Source organism: Canis lupus, chromosome X, assembly GCF_003254725.2.
Source record: "Canis lupus dingo isolate Sandy chromosome X, ASM325472v2, whole genome shotgun sequence".
NCBI lineage: Eukaryota > Metazoa > Chordata > Mammalia > Carnivora > Canidae > Canis > Canis lupus.
In genome coordinates this window covers 42837890-42862109 of record NC_064281.1, presented here as the reverse complement: position 1 = coordinate 42862109, position 24220 = coordinate 42837890, and the positions used below count along the sequence as shown (strand labels likewise).

Genomic DNA, 24220 nt, shown 5'->3' with positions numbered 1-24220 from the left:
TAATACGGACTCATGTGTTCTCAGATCCCCTATGACACTGCATATTACTTGAGGGGGCAGAAGGGCCTTATCTTTTTGTGTGTCTCCTTGGAGTCTAGTGGAATACTTTCTTGGACAAAATAGGGATTCAGTAAATGTTGAATGAATAAGCTAGGGAAAGCCCCCTTGCTGATTCAAATCCTGCAAGACATCTGTTACAACATTTAGAAATTTTAGAGAGTGAAACTCTTATACAATTGCTGGATTAACATACCATGTTTAGAAAAAAAGCCACCCTCCTCCTCAACCTCCCTTCTTTTCCAATAAAAATAGCAGGGCTTCCTTTACTGCATAAGAAAGATCCCAGAAAGAGCCTTGGCCTTGAGAATCTGACGACTTGTGTTTAAAGCCTACCTCTACTATATATTAACTGGGGGCCCTTGTGTAGATCTTCAAACCTACTGAAACTTGCTTTTTCTCACCCTCAAATAATAATAGCAAAGGTACTGTAAGGACCAAATACTATATATATATATATTACCTAATACCATCGTAACTGCAGTGCTGTCTATTCAAAAGGACACAGCCATTTCCTTTGTGGAGGAGGAACTGCATTATTTGTAACGTGCAGCCAGTAGTTCACATCTCTCAAACATACCTTCTCCCCCCCAAACTCCTTTTCCATTAATTACAACAAAAGAAACACATCCATCTTCATCTTGGAACTTCAAAAGGGCCTGTAAGTGCTACTAATGTTCAAATGAATTGGGTTCTTCTCTCTTTATCTCCCTCCCTTCTCTTTCCTCTCACAATTTCTTTCCTCCCCCAAGGAGCTCTCACCCATTGTGCGTAACCAGGCACTGGCGCAGTCCCAGCTTGCGGAAGATATCCACTACAATCTCCATGGGGGTGAGGTCAGTCACAGTGAAGGGGCTGAGATCCAGGATGTTCCGAAGCTTGAGAGTGGGTGGGGTGTATGGTGGCATCGGAGGAGAATGCTCGGTGAAATAAATGATGGAAGTACTCACAACCCCATCCTGTTTTTTTCGAGCATTTTCTATTTGAAAAGTAGGAGAAAAAAAGAAGTTGAAAATAGTTCTATTTTGATGTCCTCAAACTGGTCCCATCCTCCCTGTGCCTTCCCCCATTTCACACGTATTTATTTCTTTCCACAGTGGGTCCCATTAGCCTCTTTTTGAAATCCTTACCAATTGAAATAATGAGGTCTCTTCGGAGGACAAAACCCACAAGTCTTTGGGACTCCCGGGACACCACCACTGGGAAGCCGCTGTAAGTGGTTTCACTGATGACAGTCTCTACATCCTCCACGGTCATACTGTCCTGAGTAAGGACAGTCAATAAAGGGTCATTTCTCCGGGGCTTCATCACATCCATTGCCAGGGTCTTATGAGCAAACTCTTCCTTGGCTTCAAGAAAGGGGTAACCGTTAAGACGAATGTGGGCATCATAGATGCCCTCTCTCCCAAGGGCATCTGCCACCCACTTGCTCGTCATGGCTGCAGCCATCAGAGGCACAATGTATTCCAAGCCACCAGTTAGTTCAAACATTATGACAACAAGAGAAACAGTCATCCGAGTCACCCCGCCTGCGAAGAAACAGATACAGGTTACTGAAAACAGGGGAAGTTCAGATTCATTGCAGTTAAGGGCCTGTGAGAGGCCCGCATCTGGGGAAAGCTTACTTACCAGAACATTGCTAAGAGGAGGTCTCCCCTACTACTACACAAACCCTAGCAACTGTGTCAAAGCAAGTTTATGATGGACAGGAGTCACATTTCTCAAATTAACATCTACAAAAGCATAAGTGGCCTTCTAGAGTTTTCTCCTTTTGTTTCTTATTTGTGTGTTTCTTTCTCTAACCCCCTGCCCCCAATTATAAAAGTAATTGCAAAAGATATCCATAATTTGTGTAATGCTACTGGGACAAAAGTTCTCTGGAACATAGAGGCCATTGTTGAAAACTCAGAAAATGGTTTTTTAAAGTCTATAAAATAAAGTCATTATCCATAAGCTCACTGCCTAGAAATATGCAGAGTATAAATCCTGAGTGACTCTTTCAAGTTTTTCACTATGCAAAAATACATGTTTTTCTGTAAGTGAGCTCATAGTGTATGTTTAATCCCCACTGTGCTCCCCTCCCTCCACTTTATGCAAAATGTCAGGAACATTTTGCATATTATCACAAATTTAATTAACATTGCATTTAACAATGTTAAATATCAGCATCACATTCAATAGCTCCATAGTATAACATTACATGGTTATGCCAACTATAAGCCATTGAACCAGTCCCTTACTGTGCATATTTAGTTGATTCCAATTTCTTGCTATCATAAATAATACTGGGCTGAACATTCTTGGGCAGATATCCTCACCCAAGTTTCTGATCATTTCCTTAGTATGATGAAATTTGAGAGTAAAATTGCTCCCCAAAGGGAGGAATGTAGCTATATGATAAAGAATGCTTTCTTAAAGCACTTGAAAAATGGCAAACCCAACAGGAAATGGATGGTCATTTTTAAAAAATCTATAGTCAACTGCATTTAATATCACATTTCTTGGAATGCCTGGGTAGCTCAGTGGTTGAGTGTCTGCCTTCGGCTCAGGGCATGATCCCAGGATCTGGGATGAGTCCCACACGGGGCTCCTTTCGGGGAGCCTGCTTCTCCCTCTGCCCATGTCTCTGTCTCTGTGTCTCTCATGAATGAATGAATGAATGAATGAATGAATAAATAAATAAATAAATAAATAAATAAATAAATAAATGATTTTTAAAAGTCACGCTTCTTTATGATGTCACCTGGGTGACAACTTTTTCAAAATCAATGCAGACATGACTCACCTAAGCAGGCTGCAGCCCCAACCATCGCATAAAGGCCAGGGGTGATGCAATCTGCTCCCTGACTACACCAGCTATTGAAGATGGCCCAGTCATGGTGGTAATAAGCCAGCTGCTCCATTCCTACTCCTAAAAGTCGACCTGCGATAGCACCAACAGCCATGCTGGGGATAAACAGGCCGGAAGGGATCTGCAAAGAGAAAGCAACAGATGGTTAGGGAGAAATGATGCACTTGCCTGGCATGTGTTAAGGGCTAGAGGACTGACCCTCTGTGAAGCAAAGAGGCCAATGACAATTCAACTATGCACTATGCTAGCAAGTTTGTAAAGATTTGTGTAATGCTACAGGGTCTAGAGGTTCTCTGGGACGTGCAGGCAAGTATGACTGCAAAGAAGCTTACCCTGATACGGGGTCCATCAGGCAAGAGCCTGAACTTTCCAGACCAACACAGAACTGGAGGCAGAAATTAAGCTTTTCCCAAAGAAAAAGGAAAATAGATGGAGTTTCTCGCATATGCAGACATTTCCCCCAATTCTGAATTCTTATCAATAACAATTATCCTCTATTGACTATCTACTGTGTTCTATGCTGGATACTCTACTGATGAGATTCCCCCAGTTCTTTACAAACACCCCACCAGGAGACAGGTGTTATTATTGCCAAATCACAAAGAACTCAAGGTTCAGGGAGGTTAAGTAACTCACCCACAGTCAAGATACAGTAAATACTGGTTTAAGTGAAATGCTCCTAACCACTCTCACTTATTGAATCTTAACACATTGCTCACATTAAAAGGATTCTGCATGATGTTACATTTTATTCTGTAATAGTATAAAGAAAGACTCATTACCTCATTTTCTTAATAAGGTAGTAACTATAGCTGTGTGACTATTCAAAACAAACAAACAAATCCCCCCCAACACCACCACCAAAACACCTCTCAGGTCTCTATTTCTTGACTCTAGGATATATACAGTGAATTCTCAATTTTCTCTGTTAAGGGAAGGAAATACTGACAAGGACAAAATAATGAAAACAGTAGACTTTTTAAATAGCTTGTGTTTGTGGCATACATTTGAATCTGGGCAGGTTTGATGGTCTGAATATTCACTTTCAATGAAAGAATGAAGCTCAACAAGCACTGTAAAACCTTCTGGGGTGTTGAGGAGGATGCGTATCAAGTCAGAGACTAGACCATTGCCTAAACTGAGCTGTTGCATCTCATTTTCTGGTTTGAATCTCCGTTTTCCTAGGGAAGAGAGGGAAATAACTCCGTAGTTGGGTGCTAAAGGAAAGACAATAACCTAGGGAGGAGAAAGAAAATACTTTAACGAATGTCCCTTTCTGGTTTCTTCTGAAACATGGAAATGATAACCGGCACTGAAAATAAAAGATGCTCGCCTGAGGTCTGCTTTTGACAGCTGGAATATTAACTTGGGATCACCTGTGAAGTTCCTGATAACGGCACTGACGAGAACTGTGAAGAATGCATTGAGCTATACAATGGGCTGAACCATATGACGTTGCTATTTTTGTCATCAAAAATGGTTGAATTTTGGCTCCTTTACTTGGTTCAACTTAACATTTTGCTTTATTGGCAATCTCTAAAGCCACCAAAAATGTGTTGGTTAAGAATTGTTTTAGGGGATCCCTGGGTGGCGCAGCGGTTTGGCGCCTGCCTTTGGCCCAGGGCGCGATCCTGGAGACCCAGGATTGAATCCCACGTCAGGCTCCCGGTGCATGGAGCCTGCTTCTCCCTCTGCCTATGTCTCTGCCTCTCTCTCTCTCTCTCTCTCTCTCTCTCTGTATGACTATCATAAATAAAATAAAATTTAAAAAAAAAAAGAATTGTTTTAGTACAAAATGCACGTGAATAAATACCTCACCATCCTTTCTGAGGGGCAAAATATACTTTCCACTAGAAAGGAGAAAACATTTCTACTTAAATCTCATCGCTGAGGTTTGCCTTTGGCCTAAAACTCGACTCGGACAATTTTAGATAGAGGTACAATTGGCTAGGAAGTTAGGACATGTGGCAGTAAAAAGGGCTTTGGAGGCTGGGGGATAATGTTACATGAAGTTGGAAGTGCTACATGAGCTTTGGAGGTTGCCATGGTATCTTGGCTTTGCCCCCAAACCCACAGCCACACATATACCCACTGATATCAAAAGAATCTCCTCACCTTCATACCAAAGGTGAATATAGTGATGACAATTTTCAGGATGAGCGTCAAGGCCAGCTGCCACATGGCACTGTAGACTCCCACACCAGCCGGTCTGTCAGGCAGTTCACCTCCCTTGCTTGTGTTGAAACGGTTCTCATAATCACAGAGCTTGGAGGAGTCCAGAAGGCCACAGTCATTAAACAGCTCAGAAATGAGCTCACTTGTGCTCATTCGGGTGTATTCATTGGGGAAAGCCAGGATGGCAGTGATGGCTGTCACAACGAGTACCTCTATGACAGGATACTTGCCCAATTGAGTCGTCTTACGCTTCCGACACCATGCGATGTTGGTGCGGATAAACAAAGCTCCCCACAGACCACCAAATATGCCGAGTAGAATGAACGGCACCAGCTCAAAGAGATGCCATGGGGTGTGAAACTCCACATAAAACAGAACCAGGCGGCTGTTGCCAAATGGATTGATGGAACGCAGAGTAAATGCTGCCACCAAGGCAGCAAAGAACGACCGCCACAATGTTTTGAGGGGAAAATAGTAGCTGACCTAGAAGAAAGAAGGTGAGACAACAAATTTAAATCAGCGTGCAGAGGGGAGGGGCACCTGGGTGGCTCAGTGCATTAATCATCTGCCTTCGGCTCAGGCTGTTATCCCCGGGTCCTGGGATCCAGCCCCACATCAGGCTCCCTGCTGAGCAGGGACTCTGCTTCTCTTTCTACCCCTTCCCCCTCTGCTCATGCTCACTCGTGCTCTTACTCTCTAATAAATCAGTATGCAGAAACAGTTTTGGGTGAAAAGTCGGTGGTGCAGGAATGAGAGCTAAGGACAAAAAAAACTGCCCAGGAATATTTGGTCAGATGGTAAAACACAGAGTTGGGTGGGGCACTCCCAGACCACAATGTCCAATAGACACTGGCCAGGATTCCTGACCCAGAAGCAATGCGCATGCTCCACATACAGACAGAAGTACTTACCTCTTCTAAGCTGAATAACACTCCACCAATAGGTGCCCCGAAGGCTACAGATACACCAGCTGCTGCTGCAGCCGACAAGACCTACAATCCAAAACTCCAAATTAGTGTTGGAATAACGACACCTTTCCACACTTGATCTAATTTTTAAAATGAATATTCGTGTTTACTGAACATTTTTTTAAAAACCTCACATGCTCCATATCCCAGTTATCAAAAATGAAGTTCAATTCATATTTACTTATTTTGAGAGCAAACACCTCAGGCTACATTTTGAATGCATGGTTCAAACGCTTGAACAGGTAGGGGGTCTTTCCCCTGGAATTAATCCAGGCATATACTTTATTCCGAATTACGCCCCCCCATCCCCCATACTCTCAATTCACTAAATGAATTTGAGTCTATAAACCTATTAACCACCTAAATGAGTTATTTTTGGTGATATATTTACATAGCACTTTCCTTATTAAGAAATGCTTTCTAGGGATCCCTGGGTGGCGCAGCAGTTTGGCGCCTGCCTTTGGCCCAGGGCGCGATCCTGGAGACCCGGGATCGAATCCCACATCGGGCTCCCGGTGCATGGAGCCTGCTTCTCCCTCTGCCTGTGTCTCTGCCTCTCTCTCTCTCTCTCACTGTGTGCCTATCATAAATAAATAAAAGTTTAAAAAAAAAAAAAAGAAATGCTTTCTAGGGCACCTGGGTGGCTCAGACAGTTAAGCATCTGCCTTCATCTCAGATCTTGATCCCAGAGTCCTGGGATGGAGCCCCACTTTGGGGCTCCCCCCTCTCCCTCTGTCTCTACCCTGCTCACGCTCTTTCTCTCTCTCTCTCGAATGGATAAATAAAATCTTTATTAAAAAAAAGAAATCCTTTTTAAATGAGATTTGAGAGAAGGTTGTAATGATACAAAACTATAGTAACAATTGGCTCACAGCTATTCAAGAGCTGCAAATACTCATACAATAAGTGGTTAGGGTTTTCTGTACTATGTGCCCCAAGGAAAGAGAAATAGAGAGCAAACCTAGAAGCAACTAGAGGCAAGGCCATAGATTTTGAAGGGAAGAGAAGACCTAAATGTGTTTTGGTGTGGCAAGGAAAAGGGGTAGGTGGAAGGGGAAGGGGAAGAAGGTGTCAGAGGGAAATAAACAGGGACACGGAGGTAGAGTAAGAGAGCAAGTGATACTTGCTCTACCTTAGTATGTAGGCATGTGCATGTGTGTGTAAAATGTGTGTGACCAACACACCAGAATTAATAAAGTCCTTTCATTGGATTCTGGTTGCTGTGGAGGGGTAAGTGATTCATGGTAGTAAGGAAATATTTTTAAAAGAAAGTCTAATAATAATTAAGAGTTTCTGAAGAATAAAATGCTTCTTAGCAAAATAAATAGGCAGGTTTCCCTAAGAGTGCAGGATGGCCTGGGAAAATGAAGGGGAGGAAGGAGTGAGGCCTCTGGTGCTAGCCTGGGAGGATTTGGAAACTTGTGCCTCTATACTGGCTTTCATCTGAGAAGATGAGGAGACTCAACGAGAGGATCTCAGTGACTGTTTAGGATGCATTATGAGGATAAAGAAAGAACTGTGATGGCTAGTGTGTTTCAATTTTTTGCAGACAGAGTAGAGTCTGTCTATCCCCTTCCTTCTCAAATCTCTATTTTACTCTCAACCATCTGCCCACTTTGACAAGGCCCCAGGACCCAAAAGGCTTGCTGCCAATGGTGAGAACGGCAGGAAAAAATAACTACAGAGTCTAAATAAACAATAGGAAGTGAACTCAAGATGCAAATATTCACAAGTCTAGTTAGAGAAATACATGACATCTATACAGAGAAACAGCCCAAACTTCCCTCTCATATTATAAGGAACTGTTTGAACAAAAATGCCAATTTTATGGAATGAAAGTAACCATCAATCTATAGTTTTGAAGTCACCCCTACCCACGCAGACTGGCCACAGTCAACACTTTACTCTTGCCAGCTAAAATGGTCTTTTCACGTCTTTAGCTTCTGTTATACATTATTCCCATCTAACAACTTCACCAGCTTAATACTGCCTTTATGCCCCTCTACAAACAATGGACTCAGATTTCTCTCTCCCTTTCCTGCTAGCCTTCTTCCCCAGCCAAGAACTCTCTCCCTTGAACTATCAAAATCTATTCCATATTTGAAATTTCAACATTTTTGAGTTTCCTTCTGGGCCTTATTGGTTTGTTTTGTTTTGTTTTTCAAATAAATTGCTAAGTTCCAATTTGGTGAAAATCCTTTCTAATGAAATGACCTTGGTCTTGACCCGTTTCATATGTGATTTCTGTGTAATTCAAGGAAAACCAAGCAAGAACCATTATTTTCTGAAATCCTTATTATAGCAGGATAAAAGTAATCAATGACTTGGTATATTTCTAAAAACTATTCTTCCTCCTCAAAATGATATACATTAAGATCTGCATGAACATGAGAACAGCTACAGAGATGCTGTGGTGGGCCTACTTTGGCAAGGTTGAGGCAGAGGTAGAGTGAGACATCCTAGACTCAGAGAAACCCATTCAGTGTGGCATTAGGTAGAAACAAAAGATGGAAAACCTGGTATATGAAACACATGCTGAGCTTATATTCATTCACAGGAATAAACGACTTCTTTTTAAAATCTTCTCTTATTTTTGTAACTTATTCTGTAATCAAACAGCACAACTTGTATAGAGTTATATGTAATACAAGTCATTGCAGTTAAAGTCCTTACTTCTTCTTCACTACCACTTACTTCACTTTCCCACTCAACCACAGGTGGCCATTTTCAACAGTTTAGAGTAAAACCACTTTCCAGATGTTTTCTTTCTAAGTGCACATATATGTACTTTAAAAAAAGCATTAATTAAATTGTTCTATACCCCACAGTATTCCAAAATTGGTTTTTGAAACTTAATGATGTTTTGTAGCCATCAATATACATAAGGCTATCTTTTTTTCTTTAATGACCGCATATTTTATAGTATGGACAGAATATCATTTATTCAATCAGCCCCCTGTTTATGGACATGGCAATTGTTTCATTTTACCACAATCCTGACAAATACCACACCCACTAGCCCCACACATATCCCTTTGTTCACACAAAAACTTGGATGTCTATGGGATAAATTCCTAGAAGTAGAACTGCTGAGTCAAAGGGGATTTGTACTGACTCTAGCATAGAGTCCCCAAATCCTCATCCCTAAGGTTGTACCACTCAGGCTCTCGCCAAAAGAGAGACTATTCAGGCCATGTGTTGTTACCTCTCTGCGCTTGGCTTCGTTCTTCCTGTATTTGTTGAAGCAGTGGCACAGAATGTTCCCACAGCAGCAAGCCACGTGCACTAGGGGGCCCTCTTTGCCCAGGCTCAAGCCAGATGACACTGCCAGCACCAGTGTGATGGTTTTAATAATCAGGGTCCACTTACCCAAATAGCCCCTAATAATAAAACCGCTCAAGATCGTTTTTATCTGCAGGTCAAACACAGAGAGATTGAATACAGACTAAGCAAGTAGACAAGGCTGGGAGGCAGTAGTCTGGACCTCATTATAGAAACCGCACCTCTTGAACAAGTGACATATAAATGTTTGACCTACATGACCCCAAATTGGGAGGGAGCCCAGGAGCCCAAGAAACCAAGAACTGTTTAAGCTCTCAAGTTCCTTTTTTTTGGGGGGGGAGGCATGTGCTAGCTGGGCAAGGGAATATTGCAAGCATGGGAGTGGGTGTATATGGAGAAGGGGAGGCAGAGTAGGAGGGTGTTTTCCTTACTTACATCCTTACAGGCTAGTATAGCCTTGATTCTCTGCCAAAGACATTTGTAACTAAGACTTGGTCAGGAAACAGAGGGGCAAGGTCATCTGGGTAATCTCAAATCTCAGCAGTTTCAGCCACTGTCAAGCAATCTAAACCCAAAGTAGTGAGAAGCAGGATTTCAACCACCCTCCTGCTAGCCCACAACATATTATAGGAAATGTAGCAAAAACAGTTTTCTTTGTCCTGCTCGAATGAAGCTGACAATTACCACTAAGTTTTGAGGCCAGAATATTGGGTTCTACCCTTGATCATCTTGGGCAGGGGGCAGGGGTTGGTCTTCCAGGGGCCTGGTTGGCCAGGATACCCCCAGGGGGCTAGGAATTAACCCCCATTAGTGTCCAGGTGACCCAGGCTGGGAGAAGACTTGAGGGAAGACCTAGGGAGACTCCAGATTGCCTCAGTGCCTGATCCTGTTACACATGCAGATCGTGGTACCTGCTAGAACACAAATTAAAGGCTTCGGTCCAGGAAGGGTTAGTTATTATTAATGGTTTATAAAGCCGTTTAGAGACTCACCTCAGGAATTCCAGAGCCACAGGCATAAGGTGCAAACACTTTGACAAGAGACACAGCGAGGAAGGCAAATAGGAGAGCCCAGAGGACGTACATGAAGTAATTGACTATGTAGGCAAAGGCTCCCTGGAACAGAGGGAAAAGAAAGAAGCTTGTTTTAGTCCAGGGCAGCCTCGGTGAGGCATGCAGTACTTCTGAGGAAGAGGTTCTTGGGAGGTGAGGCCAGAAAGAAAAAAGACCAGGATCAAATCGCTCAAAAGGGTCCTCCCAGGATGGTCAGCAGAGGCAACTCCTGAGACACTTAGTCAGCCCACCTGGTACTGCAAATGAGAGGCTTGGCTATACCCAAAAGAAACTGCCACCAGCTTCTAAGGATGGATGAGAACAAAAAACAAACAAGGTTGTGAGCAAGTTCAGATTCCATATGAGAGCTTGGATAGGCTTTGTGGTCAAGAGAGCTGATTTTATGTCAATTTTATGAAGAGTCTTCTTGAAAGCTCTTTTATTGGGATGGCTGGACCTTGGCTACACATTTGAAGTGAAGACCAGCTGGCTACCTGCCTTGGTGTCAAATTCTCAGGGGAGGTTATAGTGTTGAAATTTCCTGAGTGTTTTTCCTAAAACACACATTGAGGTTCTATAAAGAAGCACCACATCTTCTGAGAGCATTCTGCTATCAGACTCAGCAACAAGTATATGTGAGTTGAAAGTTTCAGGCTGTGACCACACAACAAAACCAGTGAGATACAAGCTATCCCAAACAATAAAACAAGAACAGCTATTCATAAAATGGAGAGAATATATTTTGGGGACTATCCACCGAGGATAATGAAGTCTGCCAGAAAATAAATCCAATTTTGACCACTAATAAGGAGTCACCAACATAAAGGGCATGCAAATAATTACATCTTACTAGGAAAAAAAAGCTATTTTGAACAACAGGAGATTATGCTTACTGATAAAAATAGAAGTTGAAATTCACTCAAATTACATGAAACACAAAACTCACTGCACTTCTGACTTCTTAAAACATAAAACGTTATTCAAATAATTCACTGACCTAGACAAGGAGAGCCAAACTGCTCAGGGTTTTGTTTTGTTTTTTTTTTTCCTGAGTTACAGCTTTGACACAAGTTTTCCATTATTTTCGTCCCTCAGAGGAATAGATAATTGCTCTCTCTTGGCCTTTTGAATGTAGTTAGGGAGGAAGAAGACTCCAGAGGCGGGGAGAGGGAGTGTTAGGGCAAGTAGCTAAAACTGCCTAGAGGCAGAAACCTGGGGCCCAAGTGCTAGGCAGCAGAACTCTTAGATTCTAAAAGCCTGACTCTGTAAGGATTTCATTCATAAGAAATGACAGCCAGAGAAATCTGTCACTTGAGACCATCTCAAGCTCCAGTTTGAAAGCTGCACTTGGAATACTAAACCACGTATACACATGGCTCTAAGGGGGTAGCATGGGGGGACCTCAGGGTAATGGAACAATAGTTTTGTATCTTGCCTGTGGTGGTGATTACACAAATCTACACATGTGACAAAATTGCAGAGAACTGCACACACACACACACACACACACACACACACACACATCTATGCATGCAAAACTGGTAAAATAAAATCTGTGGGTCATATCCTGGTTTTGCTACTACACGGTAGTCATAGAAGATGTTACCATTGAGGGGAGGCACGGTGAAGGGTATAGGGGACCCCCCCTTGTTTTGCAACTTCTTGTGAATCTATAATTCCTTCAAAAATAAAAGAGTAAAAAAAAAAAAAGAGGCACGGGAATCTCTCTTTCTCTCTCTCTCTCACACACACACACTCACCCTAAATTCCAGGGCTTCTCAAACTTTTCTACCTAAGTACTCCTAATCTAGGAGAGAGGGTATGGGGTAGAATACTCAGGAGCAGAGCTGAAAAAGAGATTATCTTAACAAACATGGGAATTTTGCATTCCTTTGTAATTAAATGTAATTTTAGAAAAATATTCTGCAAAAAAAAAAAAAACCCACCTGATTTTCTGAGAAGGCACATAGCATTTATCTTGTGGTTTCACCCACCCACCAGCCCACCGACCTTAAGCCAGTTTGAGAAGAACAGATCTAAACCCTCTCACATTTGTGGTATGTATCCAACTCCTTTATTGAGCTCTCTCCCTAAGCCAGTGTGTACAATCATTTATGTACATAAACACTCTTATTTCTGACTTATTTTCCTATCCTTCTTTTCCCTTGATTGTATGTGTGCGCATGTACACATGCACGTATATACACACCATTTCAATTGTGGACCAAAGTAGCAATAAAAACGCATTTTAAAAGTACAAATATAGGGACACCTGGGTGGTTCAACGATTGAGCATCTGCCTTCGGCTCAGGGCATGATCCCAGAGTCCTGGGATCAAGTCCCGCATTGGGTTCCCTGCAGGGAGCCTGCTTCTCCCTCTGCCTGTGTCTCTGCCTCTCTCTCTGTGTCTCTCATGAATAAATAAATAAAACCTTTAAAAATGTTTTAAAAATAAGTTAAAGTATAAATAGGGCAGCCCAGGTGGCTCAGCGATTTAGCGCCGCCTTCAGCCCAGGGTGTGATCCTGGAGACCTGGGATGGAGTCCCATGTCAGGCTCCCTGCATGGAGCCTGCTTCTCCCTCTGCCTGTGTCTATGCCTCTCTGTGTGTCTCATGAAAAAATAAATAAAATCTTAAAAAATTAAAGTATAAATATGTATCCTACCCTTGTCTCAGTCACTTCGCCAACAGAGTAAATGAGCTGAGATGGTACCTGTTTTGCTTGGTGGAAGCCAGAATGCGATTGAGAGCTATTTTGTTCTGTCTTGTGTGTTTTTGGTTTTGGTAGGAGAGATCTAACAAACAAACAGCCCACATGGTAATAGAAAGGGAAGGAACTGAAAAACAAAGTTACTTTTACATTGAAAAATATCTGCTAGGAGACAAGGACAAATGAAAATATTGATTTCATCTCCAAAGAAGGCTATGGGCAATATTATTCCTATGTTTCCGGTATTTTGATATGGAATGGATCCTGATTTTTTTTTAATGTTCTAATGCAATGTGCAGGGGAAAATTACTTTTGGAGTCAATACAACAGACACAATTTTAACCCACTCTTTGTTAGAAATTAGAGTGTACCTGTTGGCTGGCTCTGCCATCTTTACTGAAATTATTAGAGAAAGCCAGATTCAGAGACACCATATACTAACCACTAAGAAATACCAGGACTGTTTAAGACAAGCAAAAATGTTAGGTCACTGTGTAAGTATCAAACGATTCCACATGGCAGAAGCAATGGAAATGGGGCTGCACTTTAACCACAGAGAAAGGCAGCTGGCACTGGTTCCCCTTTCCATGAAAAGGAAAATCAGCGCATTCTACAATTGCTGTGAGTGCGGTATAAGAAATTAAGTGAATGTAGGAATAAAAATCAGTGGTTCCAAAATCTTCACAACATGTTACCTCATCCGTGCTGATGATAAGCTGGGACCAGCTATTCCACTCAGGACATTTGTCTCTGTCTTCGAAGGTGACGTGCTCAGAGTTCCAGCAACAGTGCTCATGGTTAAACCAGAATCCCTCTGTGCATATGCCTTCTTTCAAATCTGTCATCCAATGAGCAGAAATGTCTATCAAGCCAGCTAAGGAACCTGATTTGAGGTGAGGGAAGGGAAGGCCAAAGTTGTCAGAGGAAATGAGCGAAAAGGCATCAAAACAACAGACAAGTATAAACGTTCAGGTTCCCTTGCAATCTCCTTCTGATGGTCTGTCTGCTTGATTTCCATCTACCACCCCTAAGAGATTTTGTTTGTCATTAAATGCCTAGTCAAGGGGGGTAAGAAACACAAAACACTGTCTGCATTGAATACCATGTCTGGAGAATTTCTATATGGCTGGGGGAGGGGAGTTGGGGGAGGGCTAAGGGGTCTGGTGGGAGCCAGGGGCAAGTGGATTTGCCTTTTAGCTGATTTGTGCAGCAAAGACTCTGCTTTAACTTACAGTTGATGGCTACTGATCCATGAAGACAGTCAAGTTTATGAAAAATCATTTTATTCTCACTATTTACATACGATTGGGAAAATGTGAACTGCCAGCATTGAAGAATATTATACAATCTTTGTTTGAGATGGCTGGCTGGGGAAAGGGGGCTGATGAATGCAATGGAGAGGAGAGCTCGGCCTTGTTAGCAATTTTGCTCCATGGAGAGTGAACCTGAGTAGTGGCAGGAAGGCATTCTAGGCTAAGAGAAATTAAGCTGGCAAAGCACAAACTGTGATGCCCAGGGAAGCTTAGATGAAGCTATAAACAATGTCGAAGCCTCCCGAGCCTGGAACATGAACATTCTGAAGTTTTCTTCATGAAAAAGGAGCAACCAGTATTATACGCAGAACAGCCATCAAAGAATACTATGAGGGATCCCTGGGTGGCGCAGCGGTTTGGCGCCTGCCTTTGGCCCAGGGCGCGATCCTGGAGACCCGGGATCGAATCCCACATCAGGCTCCCTGCATGGAGCCCGCTTCTCTCTCTGCCTGTGTCTCTGCCTCTCTCTCTCTCTCTCTCTCTGTGACTATCATGAATAAATAAATAAAATCTTTAAAAAAAAAAAAAGAATACTATGAGAAAATGAATAGTGAATGGGGGATTATGTGCTATGGTTAATAGACTGGTTGGGTTAAGATAGTTACAGTATTTTAGATTCTGGCCTTCTCATCATTTCTGTCGTCCAGATGAAGAAACTCTGGCATACAGAAATGAAACCGGCCTAGAATCATGCTTTAGGGAAATAGCAAAGACATCATAAAATTCACAGCCCCTGAATTCCCAGACTGTTCCTGCATTCGGACACACTGCTTCTATTGTTGCTCTGCAATGCTTAAAAACAAAATGCCCTGTGTGTGCGAGGGAAAGAAAAATATTCACTGGTCACCTAGTGACAAGAAATACATTAAAAAGTTGAGGATATTACACCTACATTCCAACAGGCCGGAGGCCATGTCATGTGTCTGTTTGGGTAGGTGCTAAAAGTGTTAACAGAGGTTATTTACATACTTGAATAACCTAGTCAAATCTAACACCTTGTTTTGACACCTCCTCTTGGCCACGCCCACCTTCCCTGCCTTCTACTTCTTATTGCACTTAGTGCACAGATTCAGAAAATTAACACGTGTTACAGAGTTTGGCTTGTCCTCTGGTTGCTTCGAGTGCCTGTGTCTTATTCAACCTAACGGCAGTACCCTCCATCCTGTCTTCCCTTTTCCTGCTATTTCTCCTTATTTTCCCAATTGGACCCTTCTTCCCTGGTTACCAATTTTATCAGCTTTCCCCTACCCTACAGAACAAAATGCTTTCCCCTGTCCTCGTTACCATCTCAAGCCTTTGTCCCTTCTTGCCTTCCAGTAACCACCAAATACCTCCAAAACTACACCGGTTGCTTCCCCTTGAAATCTGACTCCTAATATTTATGAGATCAGTTTCTAAGGTCACTGGTATCCTCCTAACTGCTAAACTACATAACCTTTCTCGGCTCTCTTCCTTACCTTCAGCTTCTCAGCAATACTTAGCATTACAGACCACTTGGTCTGTCATCAGCCAGCTCTAAACTGGCCCAACCATGGTATCTCTCCTGTGAGAGCCAGAGGGATAGCATTAACACCCTAGACCACAGGTTGGCAAACTACGAACCAGGGGTCCAATGTGCCTCTGTGCCTGTAAATAAAGTTTTGCTTGGTCTCAGCCATGCTCATTTCTTGACCTATTGTCAATGGCTGCTTTTGCACTACAGAGACCATTTGTGCCACAAATCCTAAAATATTCACTACCTGGCCCTTTACCCAGAAAATATTACTGACTCCTTCCCTAGATAATCTTTGAAAACTCAGCTATGCCTGGGCCTTTCTTCATTTGCAGCAATCATCTTGTTTCCCAGCTCATAAATTTTCTCTAGGTAACAGCAGCGGTGTTGTTAACAATTGTGGGCACCACGCTGAGTACTGTACTGTCTGTGCTAGATCTCATCTACTTACTATTCTGTCCTCATAGCACATGTGGATGACAGCTACTTTTACTAGCCCCATTTTACAGATCAGTAAACTAGAGCTCCCAGGGATTAAGAAACTTGCCCAAAGTCACAAAACTAGTTAAGTGGCAGGGCTGGGATTCCAGTCCCAGTAGCTACAAAGTAGTGCCCATGCTAAAGGCCATTTTATCCCATCTGCCTCCAGGTTTCCTACCTATCTTCTGTTTCAGCTCAATAGTCCATATCTTTCTAGGCCCATCTTTTAATATCATAAGGATACAACCCTTAGCATTTCTGCCAGGTATTCTTGGCTTTTCTGCTTCCCCTGTGGGAGGGGAAGCCTGCTTGGGAGCCTGCTTTAAAGTTGTATGGGCATTGCAAGTATACTGTTCCTAGTCAGACTGTTTATTATTTGGAGTGGCTTAGGAGGTTGATGGAGAAAATAGGAAAAGGTGGTACCCTCCCACTCCTCTGCCAGCACAAAAGAATGAGACTGTAAGTTTCCTGAGGGTATGGGCCACATCTTCTATGCTGTTCTTCATTACCAAATGAGAGAGAAGATGTTTAAGAAATAGCTACAAAAAACTCTTGGGAAGTTCTCTTTTTATATCTCCTCTTATAAACCCCATGTAGTACGTGTTTTCAAAAAAAAAAAAAAAAAAACCAAACCCTGATTATCTCGGGGTACCTAGGTGGCTCAGTCAGTTAAGCATCTACCTTCAGCTAGGTCATGATCCCAGGTTCTAGGTCCTGGGATCAAGGGGGCTCCCTGCTCATCGGGGAAGTCTGCTTCTCCCTCTGCCCCTCCCCTGCTCCTGAGCTCATACTCACTCTCTCTGTCTCTGTCTCGGTCTCTCTCTCTCTCTCTCTCTCTCAAATAAACAAAATCTTTAATGACAACAACAAAAAACCCTGATCTTCTCTAACAGAAGGGCTCTTCCTCATGACAATCACTGGCAGGCAATGCTAACAGCACCTTAAAATGGCTACAATATTTTATAGCATACAAATGCATTTAGATACATTTCCTCCTTTAATCTCATTTATTTAAGGAAGGGGATGCTATATTAGAATCCCTTTACAGATGGGAACCTAAGCTTCCTCAAGGTCCACCAGCCATTTATTTCATGCAGGAAAACAGTAAAGCTCAGCATTTTACTCAGTTCATGGCCTGGGGGAGGGGCACAGCACAATTGCAGGAGATTTGTTTAGGAAACAAACATAGCTTTACTTTACCTGATAAGAGCCCGATGAGGAGCATCAACAACCAGCCAGAAAAAGCATCACTCACGCTGTGAATTAAGGCCCACGTGGACTCTTTGCTTTTATTGGTAATCTAGGGAGAAATGAGGAAACACTGGGTACACTCTATACACACCTTTGCTTTTTCACTTGAAGATGCACAATAAAGAAACACAAAGGCAACTCTCTTCAGGAGGCAGAGAGACCAATTTAGAGTCACTTCTCAAATCATCTTGGGCTGAGCCAACCTCATCAAGAACTTGGGAGGTTTAGTGAGCTCCAATTTTATCCACAGTGTCGCCATGGCCACAGGTACCTTAGTTAGGGATTCCCCAACCAGCTGTGCTTATTTTGTGTTACCTCAATTTGTTTTGCTCTTTGCAGTGGTCTCTTTCTGCCCTAGACATCTGATACCTTAAGGATGGTCTCTTGACTCCCAGCAAATAGTCTGACTGTTCTCCCAATCACCAAACATGGGCATGTTTGAGTGGTGAAAGTACAATGTGAGGTTTCCTATCCAGGGTGGTGCTTCAGGTCAGGCAAGTTCCAAGACTTGCTCCCCACATTTGATCACAGATACTATGTGGTATCAGGAATGCATCTCCTTTATTTTCGAAAATCTTCTGGGAATATCTGAGGCTAATTGAAAGGGGTGGAAAGTCTCATTCACCTGACCTCTTTGGTGCCCACATTTCAAAACCAAGCATTCTGACAGTTCTGTCATTGGCACTTCCCCCTTCCCTGCACCTCTACTTCTCATCTTTGAAACTGTGACTTCATTACCCCAACTTCAGCTACCATGGTCTCACAAATCATGATAACTATAAACATTTTTAAAGCATTTTAATAATTCGTTTTGATCTATGACTTTAAAGTTTCCAGTTTTAGTGCTGAAAGAAGATGAGGTAATGTTTTTCTGGGATAATATCTCCATTCTGATGATTAACAGTTAATGCAAAAAAACACTTGAACACTTGATGAACAAATTCTAATTGATTTTGGATTATTATTCATTGGCGTAATGTTTCGCAGTTGTGGCCACTTTCATATGGTGGGAAATATGCCCTTGTCAGAACCCAGGTGACCTTCACAATGTAAATAACATGCTGAACATGCAACTGATGACAAATTGAGCTCCGAATTACAGATGGCAGAAATATTAAAGCTGGCCTGATGAGTTAATACGATAGAAGATGTGCAGGTGTTCCCATATAGCAGAAACTTTATGAAGAAACATAGTGTTTTGTAGCGATCCCCCTTTTAAGTTAGGACAGAAAACTCAGTGAGATTATCACAAGTCCAAAGATTACAGAGGAATTTCCCAAAACCTGTACCTGGGGCGACCTGACTCCTAGGTTCAGATGATCATAAGAAAACTAGTCAGGAGCCAGGAATGGCTTGGGAATAAAAACTGATCTGAACCTGACTATCAGGAGACTTGCCTGGCTCTGAGAGAAAGGAATCATAAACTCAGGAGAGAATGGGACGAACTCAAAAAACAAATTTTAAATTTGAACTCAAAGCAGAAATAGAAAGAAAAAAATAACCCCACCTCAGGTTGGTGGAAGAAATGTCTCACCAGAGGATCACCCATTGACCTCGCATTGCTGGGGCTCGGGCCCTACCTTTTGAAGAAGTTCTCTGTATGGCCCTGACATGAGCTAGAAATTGTGATCCCCTGACTTAAATGACACACAGCAACGAGTTAAAGGCAAACAACCTTGGCAAACTGCTTTAAGAAGTTTTCACCAGACTCTGGAAAGGGAAAAATGGGGGAAATTCTCTCACCAAAATCAAAAGAATCTGTGCCATAGCCATTAACACCAACTATTACCTGTCATATTAAATTAATGTCCTCAATTTGAATTTGATTGGTCTTATGGGTTTGAGTTGAATGCCTACATTTCCTTTTATGGTTGTACCAGAGTCATAATTCACATGGACTTTATCCCATATGCTTCAGTAAACACCAGGCTCTGAGATTTTTTTTTCTTTTATTGATTTAAAAGAAGCCCCTTTTCGGGGCACCTGGGTGGCTCAGTGGTTGAGTGTCTGCCTTCAGCTCGGGTCATGATCCCAGGGTCCTGGGATTGAGTCCTGTATCAGGCTCCTTGCAGGTACCCTGCTTCTCCCTCTGCCTATGTCTCTGCCTCTCTCTGTTGTGTCTCTCATGAATAAATAAAATCTTTTAAGAAATTTAAAAAATAAAATCCTACATTGCCAGTAGACACCAGCTTCAGCCCCAGCCAGAGCTGAAGGAAAGCATACATATAAAGAATATGTATCTTCCACCTCTTCCCCTGCTATTTCCTGACACTTAACTCCTATCCCATCTCTCAGCTTACCTCTCGGTGCCTATCCCGATCTCGAGACTTCTCTCTCACCCAGTCAATTGTATTGAAATCATCATAGGTCCCCACACCAGGGATCGGCTCCTCCAAGAAGTCCATCATCCTATTTGAAGAACCTATTCCTCCACCATTGTATGACTTGTCCTCTGTATTGAGCAGGAAACAGACATTAGTAACTCTAAACATTTTAATACCTCCTTTCTGAGTACCAAAAGGTGGGTCCTTAAACAATCAGATGATTACAGTTAGGGTGTGCTGATAAAGGATTGTAATAATTGGTGAGAATATCCATCACATTTAGAGGTTTCTGTGGTCTATGCACAAAATGATTAGTGCCTTAAGGCAGTATGAATGGACAAGGACAGATGAGCAGGACAGTAAAAAGGGAGAATTGACAGGAGTTGAAATGTAAAGGGAAAGGATTTATTAAAAAAACACAGGAGTGCAGAGCAGCTTAGGTATTTTAGTTTCTGTTCTGGAAGGGAGACAAAAGGGTCAAAGGTCTTTGCAGACATATCACATCAGAAACCATTTTGCATGTATAAGACAGTAGTAATTCAATTCTAGGAGGTGGCTTTTGCCTGAGTGCGAACTCCAAAGGAAGCATGTCAGCCTCTTCAAGAGTTAAGCTGGCTGAAATGTACATATTTCCCTTCGATAGGTGGAAGACTTTGATCCCTGATGTAATGGGCTTGTAGAAACTTTTACTGAGTATGTCAAAACAGTCTAAGACTTACAAGTAACCAGCACATGGTTTGGCGATGGAATGTCCCTCCCTGATCCTTCAATGGAAGAAACATATCCACTTGCCCAACCACAATCCTTTACCTGCTTTGCTTTCAGAGCTTCTATTATAATTACTTATGCAAATGTTTTGTCTTCCTTTCTAGACCGGAAGCTGTTTGAGGGCAGCCCTATATCATTGTTGCCTTCTCATGTCTAATACATATCCAAGATTCAATAAATATCAGCGGAATCAAAGTTTATTTGACAAACAGTGGGGATGAGAAAGAAGTATTCAAACTCAGAAGCTGTACACACACACAAGGTTACTTAGTATTGTTTGACACACTTGTTCAAAATATTTCCACCATCCTCTGGTAAAACAGTTTTTTTTTTCTCTATTAAACACAAAATGTAAAGTAGTATTCAGGAATTTATACAAATTCACACTGAGGAAAAATGCAAAGTAATGCTATCATTGAACACCACCAGTCAAAGATCATATTTGCAGCATCAACCTTAGCAGGGGCAACGCTTTATCCAGGCTGTTTGGTGATGAATCCCTGTGCAGGGATGGCCAGAGTGGGCCTGAGCTGACACCCAGTTCCCCCATCTGCATCCCCATCTTCACTCTAAACTCCCACAGACAACTTCAGCACTCTCATAGGGTAAGTGGGAATTAACACCCAAGCTGTACCTGATTTACAAACTGTCAGTCTTCCAAATACCTAATTCAGTGTGCCTTGCCGGCAATACACACACTTAAAAGGAAAAGCTCTGCAGAATCCAAATCATATTGAGGGTGGGGATGGGACTGGAGTGGAGGAGGGGAACAAGTTAATCTTAAAACCCCTAACCAAAGTCCTTTCCGTATCTTCAAGCCTACCTGACTGTAAAATGGTTGGCTGCTGAATCACCAGCCCAGCATTTCCTATCATGTCAGTGGCATACTGATAAAGATTAATGCTGGTATGTTTGAGAGCTTGGAGGGAAATAGCCAGCTAGGAAATGAGGACAGAAAGAAAATAAAGTATGGTGAGAGGGGCAAAAAAACAAAAACAAAAAACAAAAAACAAAAAAACAAGCCATTTCAATTCTCAAGACGAATGCTGACATGAACCCAGGACACCAAACAACCAGGAATTTACTTTTTAAAGCAGGTTAATACTCCAAATGAATCTGCTCTGATTTAAGGGCTCTGCTTTCAGGAGAAATTGAGAGAGGATTTTGTAAAATTGATTTTTAAAAACACTCCCTAGCTATCTAATGTTACACTCTATATCAAATGAGGCCCCCAGCTCTTAAGGACGTTAAGACAAAATGAAGATCTGCAACAGCTTCCCAACAGGAAAGAAAGAATCCTATTACATCACCAGGTAACATGAGCACTGCATCATCCTTCTTTGTAGATAGTCTCCTGTTAGAAACGCAAATTGTCAGGCAGCTCTGAAAGAGCAGGCAGTGATTAGAAGCCGACAACAGACTGTGATTCTCCAGATCCCGGTCTCCCTGGGGTCACACTTCGGTCCTTGACTGGGCTCAGGTCTGCTTACCTTCAATCACAGCCTTCTTTTTTTCTGCCTCAAGGAAGAAATAACCTTGGCAGCCCGCATTTGGTCATTAAGGTTGCGGAGCTTCTATGGAAGGAGCCCTGGTATTAACTGCTTGAGAAGGGCACTTGCTGCGTTCTCTGCCACCTAAAGCACCAGTGTTCCCGGCGGTCAGAATGTGATGTCACTGTTGGAGTCATGTGACCAGACCCTTGGACCAGCCTTGGAGAAAGGAAGATTTTTAACTGAGCACAGAAGCCTTAAAGATGTAGTCTCATCTAAACAAATGCCGTCAGGCTGGGGCAGTCGGATCAGTTCACAAAACTGGGGTCTGGACAAGCTTCTGTCTTTAGACGTTATTTAGCAAAAAATCTGAGAAGGCAAGGCAGGAATATCTGAAAGCATTTAGAAGAGTTACAGGGGTCCTGGGTTAAAAAGGGAGAGGGTCAAATACAAAAAAAAAGGCTTTTTGAAGAAAATGATGCCCTGGAGAGCACAAACACGGAGAGAATCTCAGACGTGCAATGCGGAGTGAAAGATGCCAGATATGGGAGCACATAACATGGCTCTATCCATCTAAGTTCAAAACCAGGCAAACCTAAATCACACCGTTTTAGGATACAAATGTAAGCTCCTACATCACAGAGAGAAGCAAGAAAATGACAAAAAGAATGGTAGCTATCCAGAACAGGGCGGGGGAGTCACCGTCTGGATGGAGCACATGGTGAGGGCGGGGTTTCCAGAATGCTGGTATAATTTTTCCTGATCTGAGCAGTGGTTACCTGAGCATTCATGTTAGAATCATTCCTTAAACTGCACACATATGTTCTGTGTCTTTCTGTGTCTACATTGTAATTAGAGAAAATTATGAAAAATGAAACTGAATGCAAACTCAGCTCTTTTACAGCACCTCGTAACTTAAAAACTCAGATTATCCGGGATCCCTGGGTGGCGCAGCGGTTTAGCGCCTGCCTTTGGCCCAGGGCGCGATCCTGGAGACCCGGGATCGAATCCCACATCGGGCTCCCGGTGCATGGAGCCTGCTTCTCCCTCTGCCTGTGTCTCTGCCTCTCTCTCTCTCCATCATAAATAAATAAAAATTAAAAAAAAAAAACCTCAGATTATCCTCAAGAAAATGAGCTGTTTAAAAAAAGAAAGAAAGAAAATGAGCTGTTTCTTAGTATGGGTTCTCTACCTGGAAAGCAACATCAAATATGATCTCACTAATCCAAACTGGGTAATACTAGCTATTTCAGCTGTGAAAATAAGTTCAGTATTACATTTGCATTATTTCAAAAGCTCCCCCTTCCCAGGCCCTATTCCTTTTTTTTTTAATTTTACTTACTTACTTACTTATTTATTTATTATAGTCACACAGAGAGAAAGAGAGAGAGGCAGAGACACAGGCAGAGGGAGAAGCAGGCTCCATGCACCGGGAGCCCGACATGGGATTCGATCCCAGGTCTCCAGGATCGCGCCCTGGGCCAAAGGCAAGCGCTAAACTGCTGAGCCACCCAGGGATCCCCCAGGCCCTATTCCTAAGGCTATTCTTCAGCAGGTCTTAATTAACTGTGCGATAAGGCCCATAAAGTAAAGGAGAATGAAATAGCCATCTCTTAACTTCTCAGTGAATCCGCAGGACAGCTGCTGTTAAACATTAATCCAGTCAGTGTGCTCCAATAATTAGACCTAAATGTAGGGCTCTGAAATGTTGTGGTCACTCTCATCGCTTCTTAGGGCCCCATGCATCCTGAAATGTTAATACAACAAAACCTTATCAAATGTTAGGGACTTCATGAAACCCGTATTCTTTTGTTTTTTGTGGGATTTTTTTTTTTAAGATTTTACTTATCATTCATTCATGAGAGACAGAGGTAGAGGGAGAAGCAGGCTCCATACAGGGAGCCTGATGTGGGACTTGATCCTGGGACCGTGGGACCACAACTGTTGCTGAAGGCAGATGCTCAACCCCTGAGCCACCCAGGTGTCCCATAAACCTGTATTCTTTTG

At 42.5% G+C, this 24220-nt stretch overlaps 1 protein-coding gene across 7 annotated transcripts in view; it reads right to left on the bottom strand.

Annotated features, from left to right (window-relative positions):
• CLCN5 (chloride voltage-gated channel 5) overlaps positions 1-24220 on the bottom strand; it is a 155198-nt gene that overhangs the window by 7370 nt on the left and 123608 nt on the right. For 6 of the 7 annotated variants that reach the window (XM_025468637.3, XM_025468641.3, XM_025468639.3 and 3 more), the window contains 10 exons: positions 19932-20083; positions 17581-17680; positions 13791-13978; positions 10326-10448; positions 9257-9463; positions 5995-6075; positions 5024-5566; positions 2843-3029; positions 1188-1586; positions 820-1036 (listed from right to left, as the gene is read on the bottom strand). In XM_025468637.3, the coding sequence (XP_025324422.1) occupies positions 820-1036; positions 1188-1586; positions 2843-3029; positions 5024-5566; positions 5995-6075; positions 9257-9463; positions 10326-10448; positions 13791-13978; positions 17581-17680; positions 19932-20083 (2197 nt within the window). Of the gene's footprint in view, positions 1-819; positions 1037-1187; positions 1587-2842; positions 3030-5023; positions 5567-5994; positions 6076-9256; positions 9464-10325; positions 10449-13790; positions 13979-17580; positions 17681-19931; positions 20084-22213; positions 22439-24220 lie in introns of those variants that run through there. The other variant, XM_025468644.3, reaches the window with a different exon arrangement.